Raw genomic sequence first — 19,768 nt, 5'->3', positions numbered from 1 at the left:
TCCATATGAAGTTTAAGGTGGTTTTTTCCAGTTCTGTGAAGAAGGTCATTGGTAGCTTGATGGGGATAGCATTGAATCTGTATATTATTTTGGGCAGTATGGCCATTTTCACGATATTAATTCTTCCTAACCATGAACATGGAATGTTTCTCCATCTGTTTGTGTCCTCTCTTATTTCGTTGAGCAGTGATTTGTAGTTCTCCTTGAAGAGGTCCTTTACATTCCTTGTTAGTTGTATTCCTAGGTATTTTATTCTCTTTGTAGCAATTGTGAATGGCAGTTCGTTCTTGATTTGGCTCTCTTTAAGTCTGTTATTGGTGTATAGGAATGCTTGTGATTTTTGCACATTGATTTTGTATCCTGAGACTTTGCTGAAGTTGCTTATCAGTTTCAGGAGCTTTTGGGCTGAGATGAGGGGGTCTTCTAGATATACAATCATGTCGTCTGCAAATAGAGACAATTTGACTTCCTCCTTTCCTAATTGAATACCCTTTATTTCTTTTTCTTGCCTGATTGCTCTGGCTAGAACTTCCAGTACTATATTGAATAGGAGTGGTGAGAGAGGGCATCCTTTTCTAGTGCCAGATTTCAAAGGGAATGCTTCCAGTTTTTGCCCGTTCAGTATGATATTGGCTGTCGGTTTGTCGTAAATAGCTTTTATTATTTTGAGATACGTTCCATCGATACCTAGTTTATTGAGGGTTTTTAGCATAAAGGGCTGTTGAATTTTGTCGAAGGCCTTCTCTGCATCGATTGAGATAATCATGTGGTTTTTGTCTTTGGTTCTGTTTATGTGGTGAATTACATTTATAGACTTGCGTATATTGAACCAGCCTTGCATCCCCGGGATGAATCCTACTTGATCATGGTGGATAAGCTTTTTGATGTGCTGTTGTAATCGGCTTGCCATTATTTTATTGAAGATTTTTGCATCTATGTTCATCATGGATATTGGCCTGTAGTTTTCTTTTCTTGTTGAGTCTCTGCCAGGTTTTGGTATTAGGATGATGTTGGTCTCATAAAATGATTTGGGAAGGATTCCCTCTTTTTGGATTATTTGGAATAGTTTCAGTATGAATGGTATCAGTTCCTCTTTGTATGTCTGGTAGAATTCGGCTGTGAACCCATCTGGACCTGGGCTTTTTTTGGGTGGTAGGCTCTTAATTGCTGCCTCGACTTCAGACCTTGTTATTGGTCTATTCAGGGTTTCGGCTTCTTCCTGGTTTAGGCTTGGGAGGAGGCAGCTGTCCAGGAATTTATCCATTTCCTCCAGGTTTTCTAATTTATGTGCATAGAGTTGTTTGTAATAATCTCTGATGATGGTTTGAATTTCTGTGGCATCTGTGGTGATATCCCCTTTGTCATTTTTTATTGCATCTATTTGATTATTCTCTCTTTTCTTTTTTATTAGTCTGGCTAGTGGTCTGTCTATTTTGTTGATCTTTTCAAAAAACCAGCTCCTGGATTTATTGATTTTTTGAAGGGTTTTTCGTGTCTCTATCTCCTTCAATTCTGCTTTGATCTTAGTTATTTCTTGTCTTCTGCTAGGTTTTGAGTTTTTTTGATCTTGCTCCTCTAGCTCTTTCAATTTTGACGATAGGGTGTCAATTTTAGATCTCTCCTTTCTTCTCATGTGGGCACTTATTGCTATATATTTTCCTCTAGAGACTGCTTTAAATGTGTCCCAGAGATTCTGGTATGTGGTGTCTTCATTCTCGTTGGTTTCGAAGAACGTCTTTATTTCTGCCTTCATTTCATTGTTTATCCAGTATATTTTAATTTTTGATGCTATTGTATATAAGAGTGTTAATTTCTATTTTGGATAGGTTGCTATTAGTATATACAAACACAGCTGATTTTTGCATGCTTATTGTGTATCTGGTACTTTCACTGAATTTGTTTATTAGTGCTAACAGTTTTTTTGGAGGAGTTTTAAGGATTTTGTATATAAAACATTATGTCATCTGCAAAGATAATTTTATTTCTTCCTGTCTGGTTTGATTGTCTTTTATTTCTTTTTTCTTGATTAATTGCTCTGGCTAGAACTTCTAATATTATATTGAAAAGAAGTGGCAAGAGTGAGCATCCTTATTAGTTACTAATCCAGAGAAACTTTTAGCTTTTTATTGTTGAGAATGATACTATCTGTGGACTTGTCATACATATTCTTTATTGTCTTATGTTACATTCTATCTATACCAAATTTACTGAGAGTTTTTATCATGAAAGGATGTTAAATTTTGTTAAATACTTCTTTGCATATATTGAGCTGATCATATAATTTTTAATTTTCATTCTGTTAATGTGGTGTATCAATTAGCAAATCAATATATGTTTATTGATTTGTATATGTTAAAACAAGGATAAATCCTATGTGATCATGGGGAATGATTTTTTTAAATGTGCTGTTGAACCAGATTTTTCTATTATTTTGGTGAGGATTTCTGCATCTACATTTATCAGGGATATTGATCTATAGTTTTCTTTTATTGTAATGTTTTTGTCTGACTGGTATCCAGGTAATGCTGGCCATGAGAAAAAAATTTGCAAGTGTTTCTTTCTCTTCAATTTTTTTGGAAGAGTTTGAGTGATATTGGTGTTGAATCTCCTTTAGGTATTTGGTAGACTTTACCCCAGGAAAGTCATCAGTCCTGAGCGCTTCTTTGTTTGGAGGTTTTGGTTTACTGATTAAGTCTCTTTACTTGTTATTTGTTTTTTCATATTTTCTATTCTGTTTTTTGTTCTGGTTACTTTTATCCCTATTTTCTATTCTATTTAGAGTTTCTATTCTGTTCTGTTCAGACATGGTAATATGTATGTTTCCAGAAATGTATACACTGCTTCTAGGTTATCCAATTATTTGGCATATAATTTTTATAGTAGTTTCTTTTGAAGAAACTACTATAAAAGAAACTAATATAGAAGAGATGGGTTGTTTCATCATATTGGTCAGGCTGATCTTGAACTCCTGACCTCAGGTGATCCTCCTGCCTTGGCCTTCCAAAGTGCTGCCCTTATACATGTGAGCCACTGCGCCAGCCACTTATAATTTTAGTATTTTCTTTTTTCTTTTTAGTTAACTGAAAGTTACCATTTTGTTTCTTTAAAAAATAAAAACCCAACTCCTAGTTTCATTAATCTTTTATATTGTCTTTTCTAGTCTCTATATCATTCATATATGTTTTGATCTTTTTTATTTCCTTTCTTCTGCTAACTATTATTTCCTTTCTTAAGCTTAGTTTGTTCTTTTTTTTCTAGTTCCTTGAGGTGTCATATTAAGTTGCTTTTATGAAATTTTTCTTGTTTCCTCATGTGAGTATTTATTGCTATAAACTTACCTCTTAGAACTGCTTTTGATGCATCCCATAAAATTTGGAGAGTTGTGTTTGCATTTTTGTTTGTTTCCTTTAAGTTCACTATTATTTATTCTTTGACTCATTGGTTGTTCAGAACTGTGTTATTTAATTTTCACCTATTTGTGAATGTTTCCAAATTTCCTCCTCTTATTAATTTCTAATTTCATCTCATTGTGGTATGAAAAGATACTTTATATAACTTAAATCTTCCTTAAATCTGTGAAGACTTTTATTTGACTTAACTCATGATCTATCCTAACATATTCCATGTACATTTGGAGAGAATGTATATTCTGCTGCTGTTGGATGAAGCGTTCTCTGTATCTCTGTTAAATTCATTTGATCTCCAGTCTTGTTCATGTCTTCTGTATACTTATTGATGTTTTTGTCTGGATGATCTATCCATTATTGGAAGTGGCAATATTGAAGTCCTCTACTATTATTGTATTGGTGAACTATTTCTTCTTTTAGCTCTATTAATATTTGCTTTATATATTTATATTCTTAATGTTGGGGGCATAACTATTTACAATTTTATGTCCTTTTGATGAATTGATATCTTTATCATTGTCTCTTATGACAGTTTTTGATTTAACTTCTATTTTGTCTGATATAGTTATGGCTACCCCTGCTCTATTTTGGTGCAATTTTCAGAGACTATCTTTTTCCATCCTTTCACTTTCAGCATATGAGTGTCCTTAAAGTTAAGTATTTTGTAGAGAACATATAGTTGCATCTTTTTTAAAAAAAATTCATTCAACCACCATATGTCTTTTGATTGAAGAATATAATTCATACATTTAAAGTAATTATTTATTGGTAAAGACTTACTATTGCCATTTTGTTAATAGTTTTCCAACTATTTTATAGCTCTTTTTTTAGTCATGATTTGTTTTAATTTCTTTTTTTTTTTTTAGACAGAGTCTTGCTCTGTCGCCAGGCACCAGGCTGGAGTACAGTGGCAGGATTTCAGCTCACTGCAACCTCCGCCTCCTGGGTTCAAGCGATTCTCCTGCTTCAGCTTCCCAAGTAACTGGGACTACAGGCACGCACCACCACACCCAGCTAATTTTTGTATTTTTTTAGTAGAGACAGGGTTTCATCATGTTGGTCAGGATGGTCTTGATCTCTTGACCTTGTGATTCGCCCACCTCAGACTCCCAAAGTGCTGGGATTATAGGTGTGAGCCACCACGCCCAGCATAATTCTTTTATCTTTCTTTCTACCATCAACTTTTCCTTTGTGGTTACCACTAAGCTTACTTCAGACATCTTCAAGTCATAGCATATGTTTTAAACTGATAACAACATAACTTCTTTCACATTACATAAACTGCACTTTAACTTCCCCTCTCCTCATGTTTTTTTGTAGTTGATGTCACAATTTTTATCTTTTTCATTATGTATCCATTAATAAATTATTATAGCTGTATTTCCAGTACCTTTGTCTTTTAACATTTATACTAGAGTTAAAAGTGAGTTGTGGACCACCATTGGAATGTAAGAGTAGCTGAATGTCATTGCATTCTGACCTTTACAGTGAGTTTTATTCTTTCATATATTTTCATGTTGTTAGTTTCTATCATTTCATTTCACCTTAAAGATTCTCTTTACTATTTCTTGTGAAGTAGTTCTAATGGTGATAAACTCACTCGTCTTTTGTTTGTCTGGGAAATTCTGTCTCTCTTCTTCACTGTAAAAGTCAACTTGGCTTGGTATAGTATTCTTGGTCAGTGCTGGTTTACTTTCAATACTTTGAATTTATCATTCTACTCTCTTTTGCCCTATAAGGTTCCTGCTGAGAAATACCCTGATAGCCTTACAGACATTCCCTTTTATGTCATGAGTACATTTTCTCTTGCTGCTCTCAAAATTTTGTATCTTTGACATCAGAGAATTTGTTAATAACATGTTTTTGTGATAATCTCTTTATGTCTAAACTACTTGGGATTCTTTGAGCTTTATGGATCTGGATGTTCATTTCTCTCTTCAGATTTGGCAAGTTTTCTTTCATTGTTTATACATAAGCTTTTGCCTTTTTCTCTTTCTCTTCTTCTCAAACTCCCATAATGAATATATAGATCACTTAATGATGTCTCATAATTATTATAGGCTTTCTTCACTCTTTTTAAAATTATTTTGTTGTTACTTCTCTTACCAGGTAATTTTAAATGCTCTGTCTTCAAGCTTGCTGATTCTTTCTCCTGCTTTAAAAAGTCTGCTGTTGAAACTCTGTATAGAATTTTTCAGTTCAGTTAATGTGTTCTTCAGTTACAGAATTTGTTTGTTTTTTTTTTACATGGTTGCTATCACTTTATTAAACTTCTTGAGATTCAAGAGGATTATTTTCAATTCTTGATCTCCAATTCTTTGAGGTCTGTCATGGGTGCTTTATTTGGTTATCTTGGTGCTCTCATGTTTTGATTATTTGTGAGCCATGTTACCTTGCATTGGTAACGTAGTCTGCATTTGATGAAGTAGGCACTTCTTTAAATCTTTTTATACTGATGTTGAAAAAGAATGCCCTTCACCACTCAGCCCATACCGAAATTCAGTGCTGGTGGCTGACAAAGTCTGTGTGCAGGCTGTTTTTGGGCAGGCTGGCTGGACCAGTGTTTGGGTGGGCCTAATGCTTGGGTCCACAGGAGCTGACCTGGTGCCTGGGTCTGCAGATGCAGGCCTGGAGCCTGGATTAACTGGGCAATCCTAGTACCTGGGTCTGCATGGCAGGCATGGATCATGGGTCAATAGGTTTGGGCCTACATCTTGGGTCTATGGGAATCAACCTGGCAGAAGGGTTCGCAGGGGCTTACCTGAAACTTGGGTCTGCGAAGGCCAAACTACTTGGTACTGGGTGCCACATTATCCAGCCTGGAACCTAGGATTGCAAGTGTTGGCCTGCTGTTGGGGTGGGCCTGGAGTCAGGAGTCACATGGGCCAGCCTGGAGCTTAGGTCTCTATTGGCCAGCCTGACAGGTTTCACTGGAATAGGCCAGTGTTAGGGTCAACAGCAAAACTTGGTGCTGCTCACTTTACTCACCTGGAGAGTACCTCTCTGCACTGAGTTGCATAGGCTTGGAGGAAACGTGATGTGGGTAATGTGAAATTGACTTACCTATCTTCCTCAATGTGTCTTTTCTTATTTCGGGGAGCCTCTTAGGTGCTGTAACCTGTCACCAGGATTTCTTAGCTCTTGTGAAGGTATTTTTGTCCATGGATGGTTGCTTAAATTGATTTTTTGAGAGTGGACAAGTACTGGAAACCCCTATTCTGCCATATTGCTGCCATTACCCTACCTGCAGGATTAAGGCTTTTGAAATATTGCTTGGTTTTATCCTAATAGAGGAAATAAACTTGATGGGTAGTTCAATATCTCCATGAAAAGTCAGGTACTTTGTCTAATATAAAACTCCAAGGGTTGGCCTGTATAGTCTGCAGTATAAATGGACCCATATCTAGAAATCCTAGATAATTAGAGCATTTGAGGAAGTGGGGAGGGGAGCTGTTGTCAGTGATCACTAGGAGAAATTAACATGATTAACTAAGAACATGTTACATGAATTTCTTTGAGGAACAAGAGGGAGGAGACGAGAACTAAAATCAACCATTTTGTTGTTAGTTCAAAATGAAAATTCAGGAGGAAGGTTTGGGTATTTTTGGTTTTTGACTTTTATTTGTTTGTCTCTTTTTTGTCTTATCTTCCTCTCTTCATGTACACTTTAGTCTTATCTTCCTCTCTTTCAGCTCTTGTTTTTTCTGGAGTTAGGGAGAGGCTCTTTATACAGTCAACACAAATTTTTGTATTGGCAATTTTATGAACGTAATTTGCAGCTGGTAACAGAGTTGTCACTTGTTGCTTTTCCCCCACAAGGAGTGGTTTTGTTGTGGTTTATAGTCCCCAGTGGTGCCTTATGCCGATAAAATTAAGGAGTCTATGATATGTGACATATGTTAACACATCTAAATATATTTTTATTTTATATACAAAATATGTTTGATATATTTTACCTTGACAGCTGGTTACAAGTATAAATATGGGAACTATTTGGTGATTGACAATATTATAGGTTGCTTTCCAAGAACCAATGGATATAATTTAATGTAAAAAACCCTTAATATATTTTAACTTGATAGCTGGTTGGAATTGTAAAGGGAAAGTATTTGACGATTGACAATACTACGAATTTCTTCTTAGGAACCAGTGATTAGTAAACTCCCATGAATTTCAGAATGCTTCTATTTCTTTCCTTCATTTTTTTAATTAACCGTCTAGTTTGCATATACAGGCTGACATCCTCATAGTGAACTGTGTGGTCTAGTAGCACCAATTTTATTAAGAGGAAGCCTATTACATAAAACCTGTCATTGTACTGTGGCAGCTGGCAGACAGTTACATTACCAGATAACTCACCACAACTTTTAATTTTCAGATTATCAATTGCTGCCACACATGGTCATATTTAAAAATATGACAAATATTTATATTTAAGAAGGTAGTTTATAGCATATGAAAATGTATCATGACTTACAAAATAGAATTTGTGCGAAACATAAGTTGAATTGTTCTGAGACCTCATCAAGTTGTTCAAGCAACTTGTCTACCATCAACACTGAGCTGTTGACAAATAATAACCACAAACCTTCAGTAAAATAATTCAGTTCTTCTTGAACAGAAGTGGAACATATATAAGGTTAATGAGAGATTATGATGAGGAAGTGGGTCTTCAAATCCTTATGTGTAAAAGATCATAAATTTCAGATCTATTTGATTAATGTGTAGCGATAACAGTACACGTCATAACAAAGATGACATATACCATTATCATTTGTACTCTAAAGGCAGCATTTAACTACAAATGTTCAATGCCCTACAGGCATACCCATCAACTCCAGCCTATCCTCATGGGTCCAAAATATTAACTAAAAGATGATGAAATAGAATATTTTATGACGCACCTTACACATTAAAGTTTTACGGAGTGTTTCACAAGCAATTATAGCTTCTTTGTGCTTCCTTTATTACTATGACACTTCCAACTAAACAAAACAACCACTTGTCACCAATGGGAGGTTAATATTTTTACAAAGTGCATGTTCCATTAGAATATAGGGAGAAATATATCAAACCAAGAACTTTGGTCACTCAGGTTTTTCTTACCTAGCATCTTGTTAAGGATCGGTGGTGTACCTTAACGCAAACAGGAATAAGGCAGGTAAAACACAAGACATACATTTAGGTCTGAAGCACAGTTTTAAAGTTATATAAATATCCTAGCATAAGTCTAAAATTAATGCATATATATTTTATAGAAAAGGCATCGAGGGGTAAAAATTAGAGCAAATATAAGTGATTCATTGGTTTTCTGCAATTTTCAAGCATTCGTCTATAGTGTTGACTCAGTCTTCACCACAACCCAATGATATTGATTCCATTACACTCCCATTTAACAGATTAAGTGACCGAGGTACACAGAGGCTAAGTAACTTAAGTTACATCACTAGAAAATAATTTTATTCTATCTGGAAGTGAATTTTCTCACCATGTGTGATTCCCATATCAATTGGTTTGCCTTACACTTGGTGAATTACAGTAGAGGAATATAATATAAATCTATTTTTAAAATCTTCCAATTAAAATAACAGAGGCTTTAGTATTACAATAAAAATAGCATGATTTGCGGTGGCCACCCCTCTGCTCTAAGGCACAGATGCTGGAATTTTCACAGAGACAGAATAAGTCTTTTCTTCCTTGAGGGAGAGTATATAGCAGGCCCTTGAATAAAGTTGTTCTGTTCAACTTCATTCTCAATGTTGATGAGAAGAAAACAACCAACCAAACAATCAAAAAAACTGATTCCTGGCCAGGGCCACTGTCTGTGTTGAGTCTACATGTTCTCCCCATGTCTGCGTGGGCTTTCTCTGGTTCCTTCAGTTTCCTCTCACATTCCAAAGGTGTGCACATCAGATTTACTGGCATGTCAACATGGTCTCCATGGTCTCAGTGTGACTGAGTGTGGGTGTATGTGGGAGTGTGCCCTATGATGGGATGGCATCTGGCCCAGGGTTGGTTCTCGCCTCACTCCCTTAACTGCCAGGAAAGGCTCTGGCCACCTGTGACCCAGAAATAAAATAACTGGGTAAATACCTATCTTACCTGTTTTTATTAACCTTTCTTAAATGTATGTATAGCTCAAGTTCATTTAAATATTTACGATTAGAAGTGTTTTTGGTCTTTCTTCAGAAGTTCGGTAAGGTTTTGTATCCAGAAATATGCCGTAAGAACTTAACTTTGAGTGATATCATTTAACTAATGCTGAAATTGTTTGCCTTACATATTTTTCCTTAAAGTCGTACCTTCCAAGAACCTGTAGATGTTAAGTGAGAACTTACTGTGTAGTTGTGGGAACTGTCATCTGGTGGCAATTTTAACTTGTTTATGGGGATTGTCAGCATGCCTGCAGCGTGGTTGCCTTAGAAGTGATGTCAAGAGAAGTAAAAGGAATGCTGCCTAACTTTCTTTCTTCTAGTGTACCTGATGTGAGGCTGGACACAAAATGACTGCAAAATTTTATTGTAAAGAGCCCATAACATTTGGAATCACAAGACCTATTGTAGCCATGTGGCTTTGGGTAAATTACCCAGTCTTATTAAATACTTCATTTAATAAATGGAAATAATACTAATTGCACCACTATTCTTTTTAAAGTTAGTGCAAGAATATAATTACAAAAATACATGAAGATTGGGTGCAGTGGCTCACACCTGTAATCCCAGCACTTTGGGAGGCCAAGGCTGGTGGATTGCTTGAGACCAGGAGTTCAAGACCAGCCTGGCCAACATGGTGAAACCATGTCTCTGCTAAAAATACTAAAATTAGCTGAGCGTGATAGCGCATGCCTGTAATCCCAGCCACTTGGGAGGCTGAGACAGGAGGATCACTTGAGCCTGGGAGGTGGAGTTTGCAGTGAGCCGAGATAGTGCCACTGCACTCTAGTCTGGGTGACAGAGCAAGACTCAAGGAAGGAAGGAAAGAAGGAAGGAAGGAGGGAAGGAGGAAAGGAGGAAAGGAGGGAGGGAGGGAGGGAAGGAAGGAAGGAAAGAAAGAAAAGAGAAAGAACAAAAGAAAATACATGAAAATAATATAATTAGCTAAGGTCTATATAGATACTGGTTAATTTCACCATTATCAGAATATTTCTGGTTAGTACATGCATAGTTAAGATTAATAAATCTATACTGATTGATTGGAATTTATTCACGACAAGACCTACAATGATAGAATTCCCAAAATGACTTGATGAGACCTCCAGATAGAAAAGCAGATTATTCACATGACTAGAGACCACCTACAGAAAGCAGCCCAAGGAAATTCTTCAAGATACAAAAACAAAGCTGTTGATTACAAATGAACTCAGAATTTAACTCTGGTTTTAATAGTTGTTAAGGCAAAAGGGAGTGGCCATGTGTTCACTATTATTTGAGATTCAAAGAACAAAATACATTTGCTTCTTTAACTTGATTTTTTTAAATGAAGATGTCTTTCCCAGTCCCAAATTATCTGCATAAATGACTTTTCTGCAAAGGCAGATGAGCAAATGAGTGCTATTTATAGTAGAATCACATAGTAAGCAAAGGAGATATTGTATGATTAGCTTTTCAAATGGCTACAAAGACATGTAAATAAAATAGTAAAAACATATAGTAGAAGGATTATAAATCATTCTGCTATAAAGACAAGTATGCATGTATATTTATTGCAGTACTATTCACAATAGCAAAGACTTGGAATCAACCCAAATGCCCATCAATGACAGACTGGATAAAGAAAATGTGGCACATACATACCATGTAATACTATGTAGCCCTTAAAAAAAATAGGAGTTCATGTCCTTAGCAGGGATGTGGATGAAGCTGGAAACCATAATTCTCAGCAAACTAACACAAGAACAGAAAACCAAACACTACATGTTGTCACTCATAAGTAGGAGTTGAACAATGAGAACACATAGCCACAGGGAGGGTAATATCACACACTGGGGCCTTTTAGGGTGTGGGGGTCTAGGGGAGGAATAGCATTAGGAGAAATACCTAATGTAGATGACAGGTTGATGTATGCAGCAAACCACCATGGCACATGTATACCTATGTAACAAACCTGCATGTTCTTTACAAGTGTCCCAGAACTTAAAGTATAATAATAATAATAATAATAATCGCTTAAATTACCCCAAAACATGAAGGATCAGAAAAATATACGTATTATATATATACATATATTTATATTTATATTCAACTGGGCATGCCCAGAACAGCCAAAGGAAAGAAGTAAATGTCTAATGGTGTGTTGGTAGCTCTGAGTGCCTTTAAAGCTTTGGAGTTTTGTTGCATTAATTTGCATAGCTCTTCCTTATTTAACACCTAATTACATTCCCCTGCAAACTTGTAAATTTTCTCTCCACTCAATTATTAACCACTACTGAAGTGATATTTTTAAAATCTAGAAACTTAATGAGAACAAGGTAAAGTCTATCATGAGATAGGCTTCACCAAGAAGTCAAGAATTTTATTTCTTGGTCATTAGAAACTAACCTGAGATATTGATATAATTAACTTTCAGTATGACCAAGAAAAACAAGTATTCCCTGAATTAGTAAAATGAAACTCATTTTACAGAACAGTGTTTTTTTCTTTCTTCCTTTGTTTCTTTTTTCATATTAATCTTTCACGGTGGTAGTATAAACAGTGGTCGTCGTAATAGCACTGCCAGACATGCTAGTAATTGTAGTAGCAGTTTCTTGTTCTTTGTAGTTGTGGCGACCTTAATATTCATAGTAATATAATTTATTTTGATATTCTGGTAATAAAAGAATCAAGCTATATCTATGGCTTTTACATGCAAACAAATTATTCTATATTGCTACTGAATTCTTTGGAAACAATTTGAAATTTCCCTTCTGACATTTGAGAAATTGTAGATGTGGGAAACATTTTCCCAATCAAAAGAAATAACAGTTAATGGTTTCTGTGATCTGAAAACTGGGTTATTGAAAGTAGAGAGCAGTTTTCCTGACAAACCTATGTAGAAACATTGAGGGGGATATATATATGTATATATTATTTATTTAAAAACTAAGTATGAAGTGTCTGAAGTGATCAATGCTCTTACATTTTGCAACAATATATTTTTAGGGATTGCTGCTGTTTTTCTTACAAAGTCGTCTTGGAGAATGGATTTTGTATTTATTTAAAATTATCTTCCCTCCTTGAATAACTGCCCTTCATTCTCCAAGTTAAGCAGTTTCTTCTATTTGTACACGGAGAATATAAAGAAGAGAAATAACCTACCTGGAGCTATTTTCTCTGAAATAACATTTTCAGAGTCTACTTCAGACATTTCCCTTAAAAGATTGTATCTATAGAATTTTTGTATTCATTTTAACAATGACATTATAAATGCATGCTGGTGAGGAGAGAAGAAAAAATAGACACCCTGAAAAACAGTTACTCTTCATGTTTATAATGTTAAGGATGTGATATTGCACTTTGAATATTAGGAGTATGACTCTGAAAATCCAGAGAGAAATATAATAAAAGCAATGACCATATCACCGTAACATTTTTTAATACACTTGAGCTATGTGAAATTACAAATGCACAAAATTCTGCTTAAGACATCAGGTATTTATTTTAAAAGAGGGCTTGGCAAATAAGCAAGAAGTCATGGTGATAAAAATACACATTGAAGATTTTTCCAGTTAAAATATTTTTTAATATGAATAGCTATAGTTCAATTATGCTTTTGATGAAAAGTTAAAAGGTAGTCAAAGGAAAGAAGATGTTGCCAAAAAGAAATTAATTTCTAAGTAAATAACTATAGGTGTAATTCTGCAATAACTTGCAGAATTTGGAACATCACAATTTGGAATTTGAAACAATGAAGACTGCAATATGCCAATGAAATATTTATTCAGACCATAAAATGAGTTATCAAAGTAACATTTTTGAGCTTCAAATACTGCATTGCTTCTTTATTGATTCTTGTGAATGTAGAAAAATGATTTATATTAGTCTTGGGTATCTAATTAACTCATGACTGCCCATACATTACATCGCTTTGTCACAAATAATTTGCTTAGCATTTTATTTGTGTGTGTGCATTTGCATATGTATCTTAATTGTGTATTTCTTAAATTAATATTAAAATTAGTTAGCATTCCCTGAGCTGACTCTCCTTTCAGGCAGCTAAAGACTTTGTAGGCAAGAAGCCAGCACAGGATTAACAATTTGTCATGGATAATCCACAGAGTAAATAAACCTAGTGTGAAAAATTGAAAGTGGGTTAGACTTGTAACATAGGAGCTATTGAAAGTTAATTCAAAGCCGAAGTCCTCCATAGTAAATTCCCTCTCATTATCCAACTGCTAGAATAGACTGGCATTGATTAAATCTCTAAATAGAGAGGCATTTGTGCGTGGTCAATGTTTTACCATCTTATCTGCAAACATATAGACTTTATCTTCTTGACAGCGTGCTGACAATATAGAGACTTGAGCAATCCAAGAAACGTTAAATCTTCACTGTGGGTGTTTAGCACTCTTTCAACCTTCAAGGAAAAAAAAAAAAAAAAAATCAAAACATTTTCTGCATTTTAGCAGGTGTCATTTCTAAAATGTCCTATGCCGAGATGGTAGGTTAAATAAATATCATGAAACCGAATTCACTCATTCAAAAGACTTGTGTGGTAACCTAGTGTTAAAATAACAAGGGATTAATAATGGCAAATTGAATATTTTAATTACTTATGATACTGTATTAGCATTTATTAGCCTAATAATCTCATCCAGATAATAGTCACTTTTCCCACAATTAAAATTGTACATGTTATAGATTTTGGATTTGCCAGTCTGCAGGGTTCTACCAAATCGTATGAGAATTTGTTACTTAATCCAGACCAAGTATTGTTAATTAGACACTAAGATATTAAATATGTCCCTTTTTTTCCAGCTACCATGACATTTTATTTTAAAAATAGGACTGTAATGGAGCTGGAAGTATTTTAATTATAATTTTATATGGGCTTCTTTTTCTGAACATGTTTCCTATTTTTCTGTTTCTAGGTTTCATATACACTGGAGAAGTTGTACATCGAATGCTAACAGCCACACAGTACATAGCACCTTTAATGGCAAATTTCGATCCCAGTGTATCCAGAAATTCAACTGTCAGATATTTTGATAATGGTATGTATTGATTAGCGTGTATTTTGCTGCATATATATTTTTAACCTCAAGCATCAGATTCATGTTAACGTTTTTGTGGACTCGATATTTTTTGGTGTGTAAACTGCTCGATGCAAATGGTCTGAGATGACAAATGTTATACTGTTAACTGTTAAGATTTATAAAGTACACAAATGACATTTATCCGACATGTTTATTAACATCTACTATACACAATAGAAATGAGTTGCTGTAGACAAGACCTCAAAGCAAATGTATTTTTGATGCATTTTGATAAGTTTTTGATGCTATTTCAGTAAGTCAGTTTTCCAATTTTTCCATCAGAAAAAAAATGGAAATCAGAATAATTATCTTAGTTCTGATCTTCCAGTAGAGGCAAGTGGCATAATATAGTGATATAAAATTTCTAGAACTTATGACTTGTATGTATCCATAAGATTAACACATATTTTTAAAAGTATAAAGTAGTGTGGGTAGTTCAACTTAAGAAAATAAAGTTTTCTTGACTTTAAAAAATGAGTGAGAGCCTGTTAAGATTTATCAAATATACCAAGAGCAATATATCCCTGCTATTACTTTTCATGACATATAAAGTAGAAAAAAAACTAGAATATATCATTAAGTGCTGCCAAAATCCAAGTGAGATATTCAAGGTCTTAGAGACACAAATGAATTTTCATCTCAACATCTTATTGAAAGCTGTATCTTTGGTAGAGAAAATAAATTATAGGTAACAAAGAGTTTATATTGGAAAGATTAATTAAATATAAAATTTTCTGTGTATTTGTTCAAATGACAATTTTATACCTGCAAATAATACAAGCATTTGGGGTGAACAGAGTTATTACTGCTCTTATTTCTGATGATCAGGGAAGAAATTTACTCCTGGTTGAAATAGACTTGATGGTAGCAGTAGCCTTGGAAAAATAGGATCATTTTGCTGAAAGCAATCTCCTGACCAGTGTGATGAAGCCATTTTACAGGTCAAAATAGCACAGTGGGATACTAAACATAGTTAGATATTTACCTTAGGAATACATTTTGAACAATTTGAGTAACACCAAGGTATGATCCAATATTAAGTAACTCTAAATGTTAACTATAATGATTTCTCTCTATTATTTTAAGAACTGTTATATTCTCTTCCATTTTTTAAAACCTCATGAGGTGCTAACACCCAAGGATGTGCAAGTAGAGTGTAAATACAGTATGCTTGAGGCAAAACTGCAGCCAGAAACTTATCTGAAACTTACTCTATGATTCCCATACAAAATTGCCTTTGGAATCTATCCTGAGGAAATAATGAATGATTTAATGAAAATTGACTGTTTTCCAAGCTCCGACACTCACTAGATGATATTAGGGTCATTTACTTATGGGCACATGATTCTAATGATCACGTTTTTATATTGTTGGTATCAAAATCATAAAGCATATTAAATAAGTCTCGCTTCATATATTCTCATATACCTTGTTTCTAGGTAGCTCTTAATAGTTGAATTTTACTTGTATTTGAATGATTTTTAAAAAATTGATGTATACTACTACAATTGAAGTTTAAGTTCTTTAAAAACAAGGGCTGCAGCTATTTATAAGAAATCATTTTATCTCCAGTACCCTGCATAGATATTTAATAGGCATAGACCCTAAATAATTATTTAATGAATGAATAACAATCATTAAATGTGTAAAGTGAGTATTTATTTCTGGGACTTATAAAAGCATTATTATTCAAGAATGCATGTATTTTTTACCCACTGAAATATCTTCTGTGTAATGACTTATTCCATAGGAATCTAATATTGAGAAATATTGAGTTCAAACAATATGATAATAAAAGCTTGTGTTTTATTAAATGAGTGAAACACTTTTAAATACGGTAAGCCTCTTCACAAAGTCGTTTTTATACCACAGCAACTTGCTGAAATATTTTCAAGTTTGGTTAGAATCATTGGCAGCATACTTAAAGATTGGAAACTCCACAATTTAGGAAAGCAGTCTTCTCTGGAGAAGACAGCAGCAGGTCGGAAAATTTAAATCAGTAAATGTTGAGAGAGCTATGCTATTATATGATATAAAAGTTAGCATGTACAAACAGTGTGATTTTTAACAACCTGCTACTAACAAAATATTAGGAATCTTTTCCTCAGAATTTGCATTATAAACTTTAATTTATATAGCCCTCTCTTTTTCATAAATAATCAAGGATAACTATATTTTCTTGTATTTAATGCAGAAATCGCTTGAAGGCAGAAATTATACTTTCCATGTTATAGTAGAGGAAATAGGTTCGTGCAGATTAATTGTGTCCAAGTTCACATGGAAAGTTTTATAGAGACGAGGTGCAAGTCTAAGTCTTCTGCCCTCTGGCTCATTGTTTTCACTGCATCGCCGGAATGTGATAGAAACTAGATAATACAGACTAGTATCTACATATTTTTATATATTCATGACAACTGTTTTTTCTTTTGTCAATATTTCTAGGCTACATTGTTGTCTGTGAGTGTTTTCAGCTGTGGTGTGTTCAAAGGACAATTGTAGTTAGTCAGTGCCTGTTCTAGACTGGCATTTTCATTTATTTATGTATGATATCTGTCTGGTTCACTACTGAATCCCTAATGTCTGGCTCTCATTAGGCCCTCAATAAATTATTCAGTTAATGAATCAATGAATGTTCATAATGGCGTAGTGGAAAAAAATACACTTGAAGATAAAAGGTTAAAAAAAATAAATGTGTCTTTCAGGAAAAAAAAAGTAACTAGAGAATAGGGATGAGACTAGAGCTTGGGGGTTGTAGACATGTGTGAAGGAAAAGGAAGTTAGGAGGCATTTCACAATTAGAAAATCCCTATACTTATAAAATCATGGGAAGTTTCCGGGCTATTGTCTTCTTGCCCTCCACTCCCCTCCCCTCCCCTCCCCTCCCCTCCCCTCCTCTCCCTTTCCCTCCCCTCCCCTCCCCTCCCTTCTCCTTCCCCTTCCCCTTCCTCCCCTCCCCCCTCCCCTCCCCTCCTTCTTTCTCCCTCTTTCTCCCCCTTTCTCCCCCTTTCTCTCTTTCCCCCTTTCCCTCCCCTCCACTCCCCTCCCCTCCCTTTCCCTTCCCTCCCCTCCCCTCCCTTCTCCTTCCCCTTCCCCTTCCTCCCCTCCCCCCTCCCCTCCCCTCCTTCTTTCTCCCCCTTTCTCCCCCTTTCTCCCTTTCCCCCTTTCCCTCCCCTCCACTCCCCTCCCCTTATCTTTTTTCTTTCCAAAAGGACAATATAGACAGAGAAATGCCCATGGAAGGAAACCTGGGTGGTCTTCACGCAAAGCAGTAAAATGACTAAAAGCACCAAGGTCAAGTTCAATTTTTTCTTTAAAAAACATTTAAAGTTTGCCTCAAAAGAAGTCCATTTCTATACTTCAACATTCTTTAAAGACTTACAATAGGGCTTTCAAAATATTTGAAATAATGTGTCTATTTAAAGTTGTCAACTAGCTCAAGAGATATCACTAATAGCACCAAACAGTTACTGAAAATTAATTCTTCCAGGCAATTGTAATTTTAAAATATATCAGATATTTATTGCTGGGAGATAAAATTTGCTCTTTTAGTTCTATGATTTTCATTTTCAACACAACTTTTTTGGGCAACAATATTTTTTTAAGCCGAACAGAAAAATCTAATATTTAGAGTGAAGAAGTCTTAGCAGCTCATTTCTTTTCTTTTTTTAAAAAAAGAGACTACAAAATGTCAGTTAAAACAAAAATATGAGTTCTCACTGCTGACAATTAAACTGTGTTTCAGTTTTTATTTCATGTTAATTGTTCATAGTAGACACTGAGTGAGTGAGTCAGAATATAATATACGGCAGTGGAGTTCAGCCTAGTGTGCTTCAAGGGGGCTTCGAAGATCTTAGCCCAAGGTCCTTTGAGCTGCTTGCAGCGTCGTGGAAGAAACATAACAAAGACAGAAATACAACCGTTGTGAACCCAAGGAGAAAATTCCCGTTAGTGTTCAAGGAACTCCTTCAATGTGGAAAAGTATGTTTCTAAGTATGGAAAAGACATTTGCAGGTCTTTTGTATGTGGTCCTAACTTTTTAAATGTGTTTCTTTCTGTCTCAGCATTTGTCAAATGTATTTGAAGTTCATTCAATCCACTTGGGCTGCATTTTGAAACTGGCTCATAGAAATTTAAGCAGACAGTACCCATTAACATTAATAAAATTCCTGAGGCAAAATTCCCCCACACTGCGATACCTCAGTATTAATCTAAGTATGAGGTTATATTTTACTAAATATTTAGAGAATAGTCAGTCCTTAAAAAAAACTCCCAAATACTATTTCAATAACAGAATTTGATTAACCACATAAAATTGAAATAGTACAACTATCAGATTTGAAGGCCAGATGCAAAAACTTTTTTGTGAAATCTCCCATCGGAATTGATTGGTATGTTTTTCTCATTGCATTTCTTCTTTTTTTAAATGGGTTTATTATAGGCACAGCACTTGTGGTCCAGTGGGACCATGTACATCTCCAGGATAATTATAACCTGGGAAGCTTCACGTTCCAGGCAACCCTGCTCATAGATGGACGCATCATCTTCGGATACAAAGAAGTAAGTGATGTATTGATAAATTCTTTCCCTTCCCCTTGTTCTTGACTGCTGGCTTGACACTGCTCCAAGTGTCAAGAAAGAGACATTTTACAGTCATGAACCTCAAATCATTTTCTTGCCTCTTGGTTTCTTTTGCTTCATAAAAAATGTTTGAGTTAGTTTTAATTTTCTGGGTTCATTGATTGTTAGCTATTTGTTTTGTATTCTGATATTGTTGGCATAAGGACCCATCAATTTCATAAAATTATTCAGTAATTGTATGCTAGTGGTATTAGAGTGAAATGTCTCTAAGAAAAATAAAATCCAATTTGGAGGGATTTCTCATCTAAACCTAAATGTTTATATTTAAATATTTTGTTAGTCAGGTTTTTATTCCACCTTGTTAATTTCTGTGATATATTTTGGTTCTAATTTCAAAAGCATTTGTAGGCATGAAAACTTATGTGGCTCAATGACCCAGTACTGAGAGAGTTCCAGGACAGCTGAGCTTACAATCCCTTTGGCTAATGTTTATTGAAACAGGATAAGAAAGATTAATTAGAGACCTAAGTGATAGAAAGAACAAAGGAGTTTA

At 34.8% G+C, this 19,768-nt stretch overlaps 1 protein-coding gene across 1 annotated transcript in view; it reads left to right on the top strand.

Annotated features, from left to right (window-relative positions):
* The window catches only part of PLXDC2 (plexin domain containing 2), a 438,114-nt gene that overhangs the window by 295,762 nt on the left and 122,584 nt on the right, over positions 1–19,768 (top strand). Inside the window, exons 5-6 of the mRNA XM_012450101.3 lie at positions 14,473–14,595; positions 19,076–19,194. Of these exons, the coding sequence (XP_012305524.2) occupies positions 14,473–14,595; positions 19,076–19,194 (242 nt within the window). The remainder of the gene's footprint in view (positions 1–14,472; positions 14,596–19,075; positions 19,195–19,768) is intronic.

Source organism: Aotus nancymaae, unplaced genomic scaffold, assembly GCF_030222135.1.
Source record: "Aotus nancymaae isolate 86718 unplaced genomic scaffold, 86718_ANA_hifiasm-v0.15.2.pri h1tg000077l, whole genome shotgun sequence".
NCBI classification, from domain to species: Eukaryota; Metazoa; Chordata; class Mammalia; order Primates; family Aotidae; genus Aotus; species Aotus nancymaae.
The sequence above is the reverse complement of the archived record's forward strand: the minus strand, read 5'-3'. Positions and strand labels throughout refer to the sequence as shown.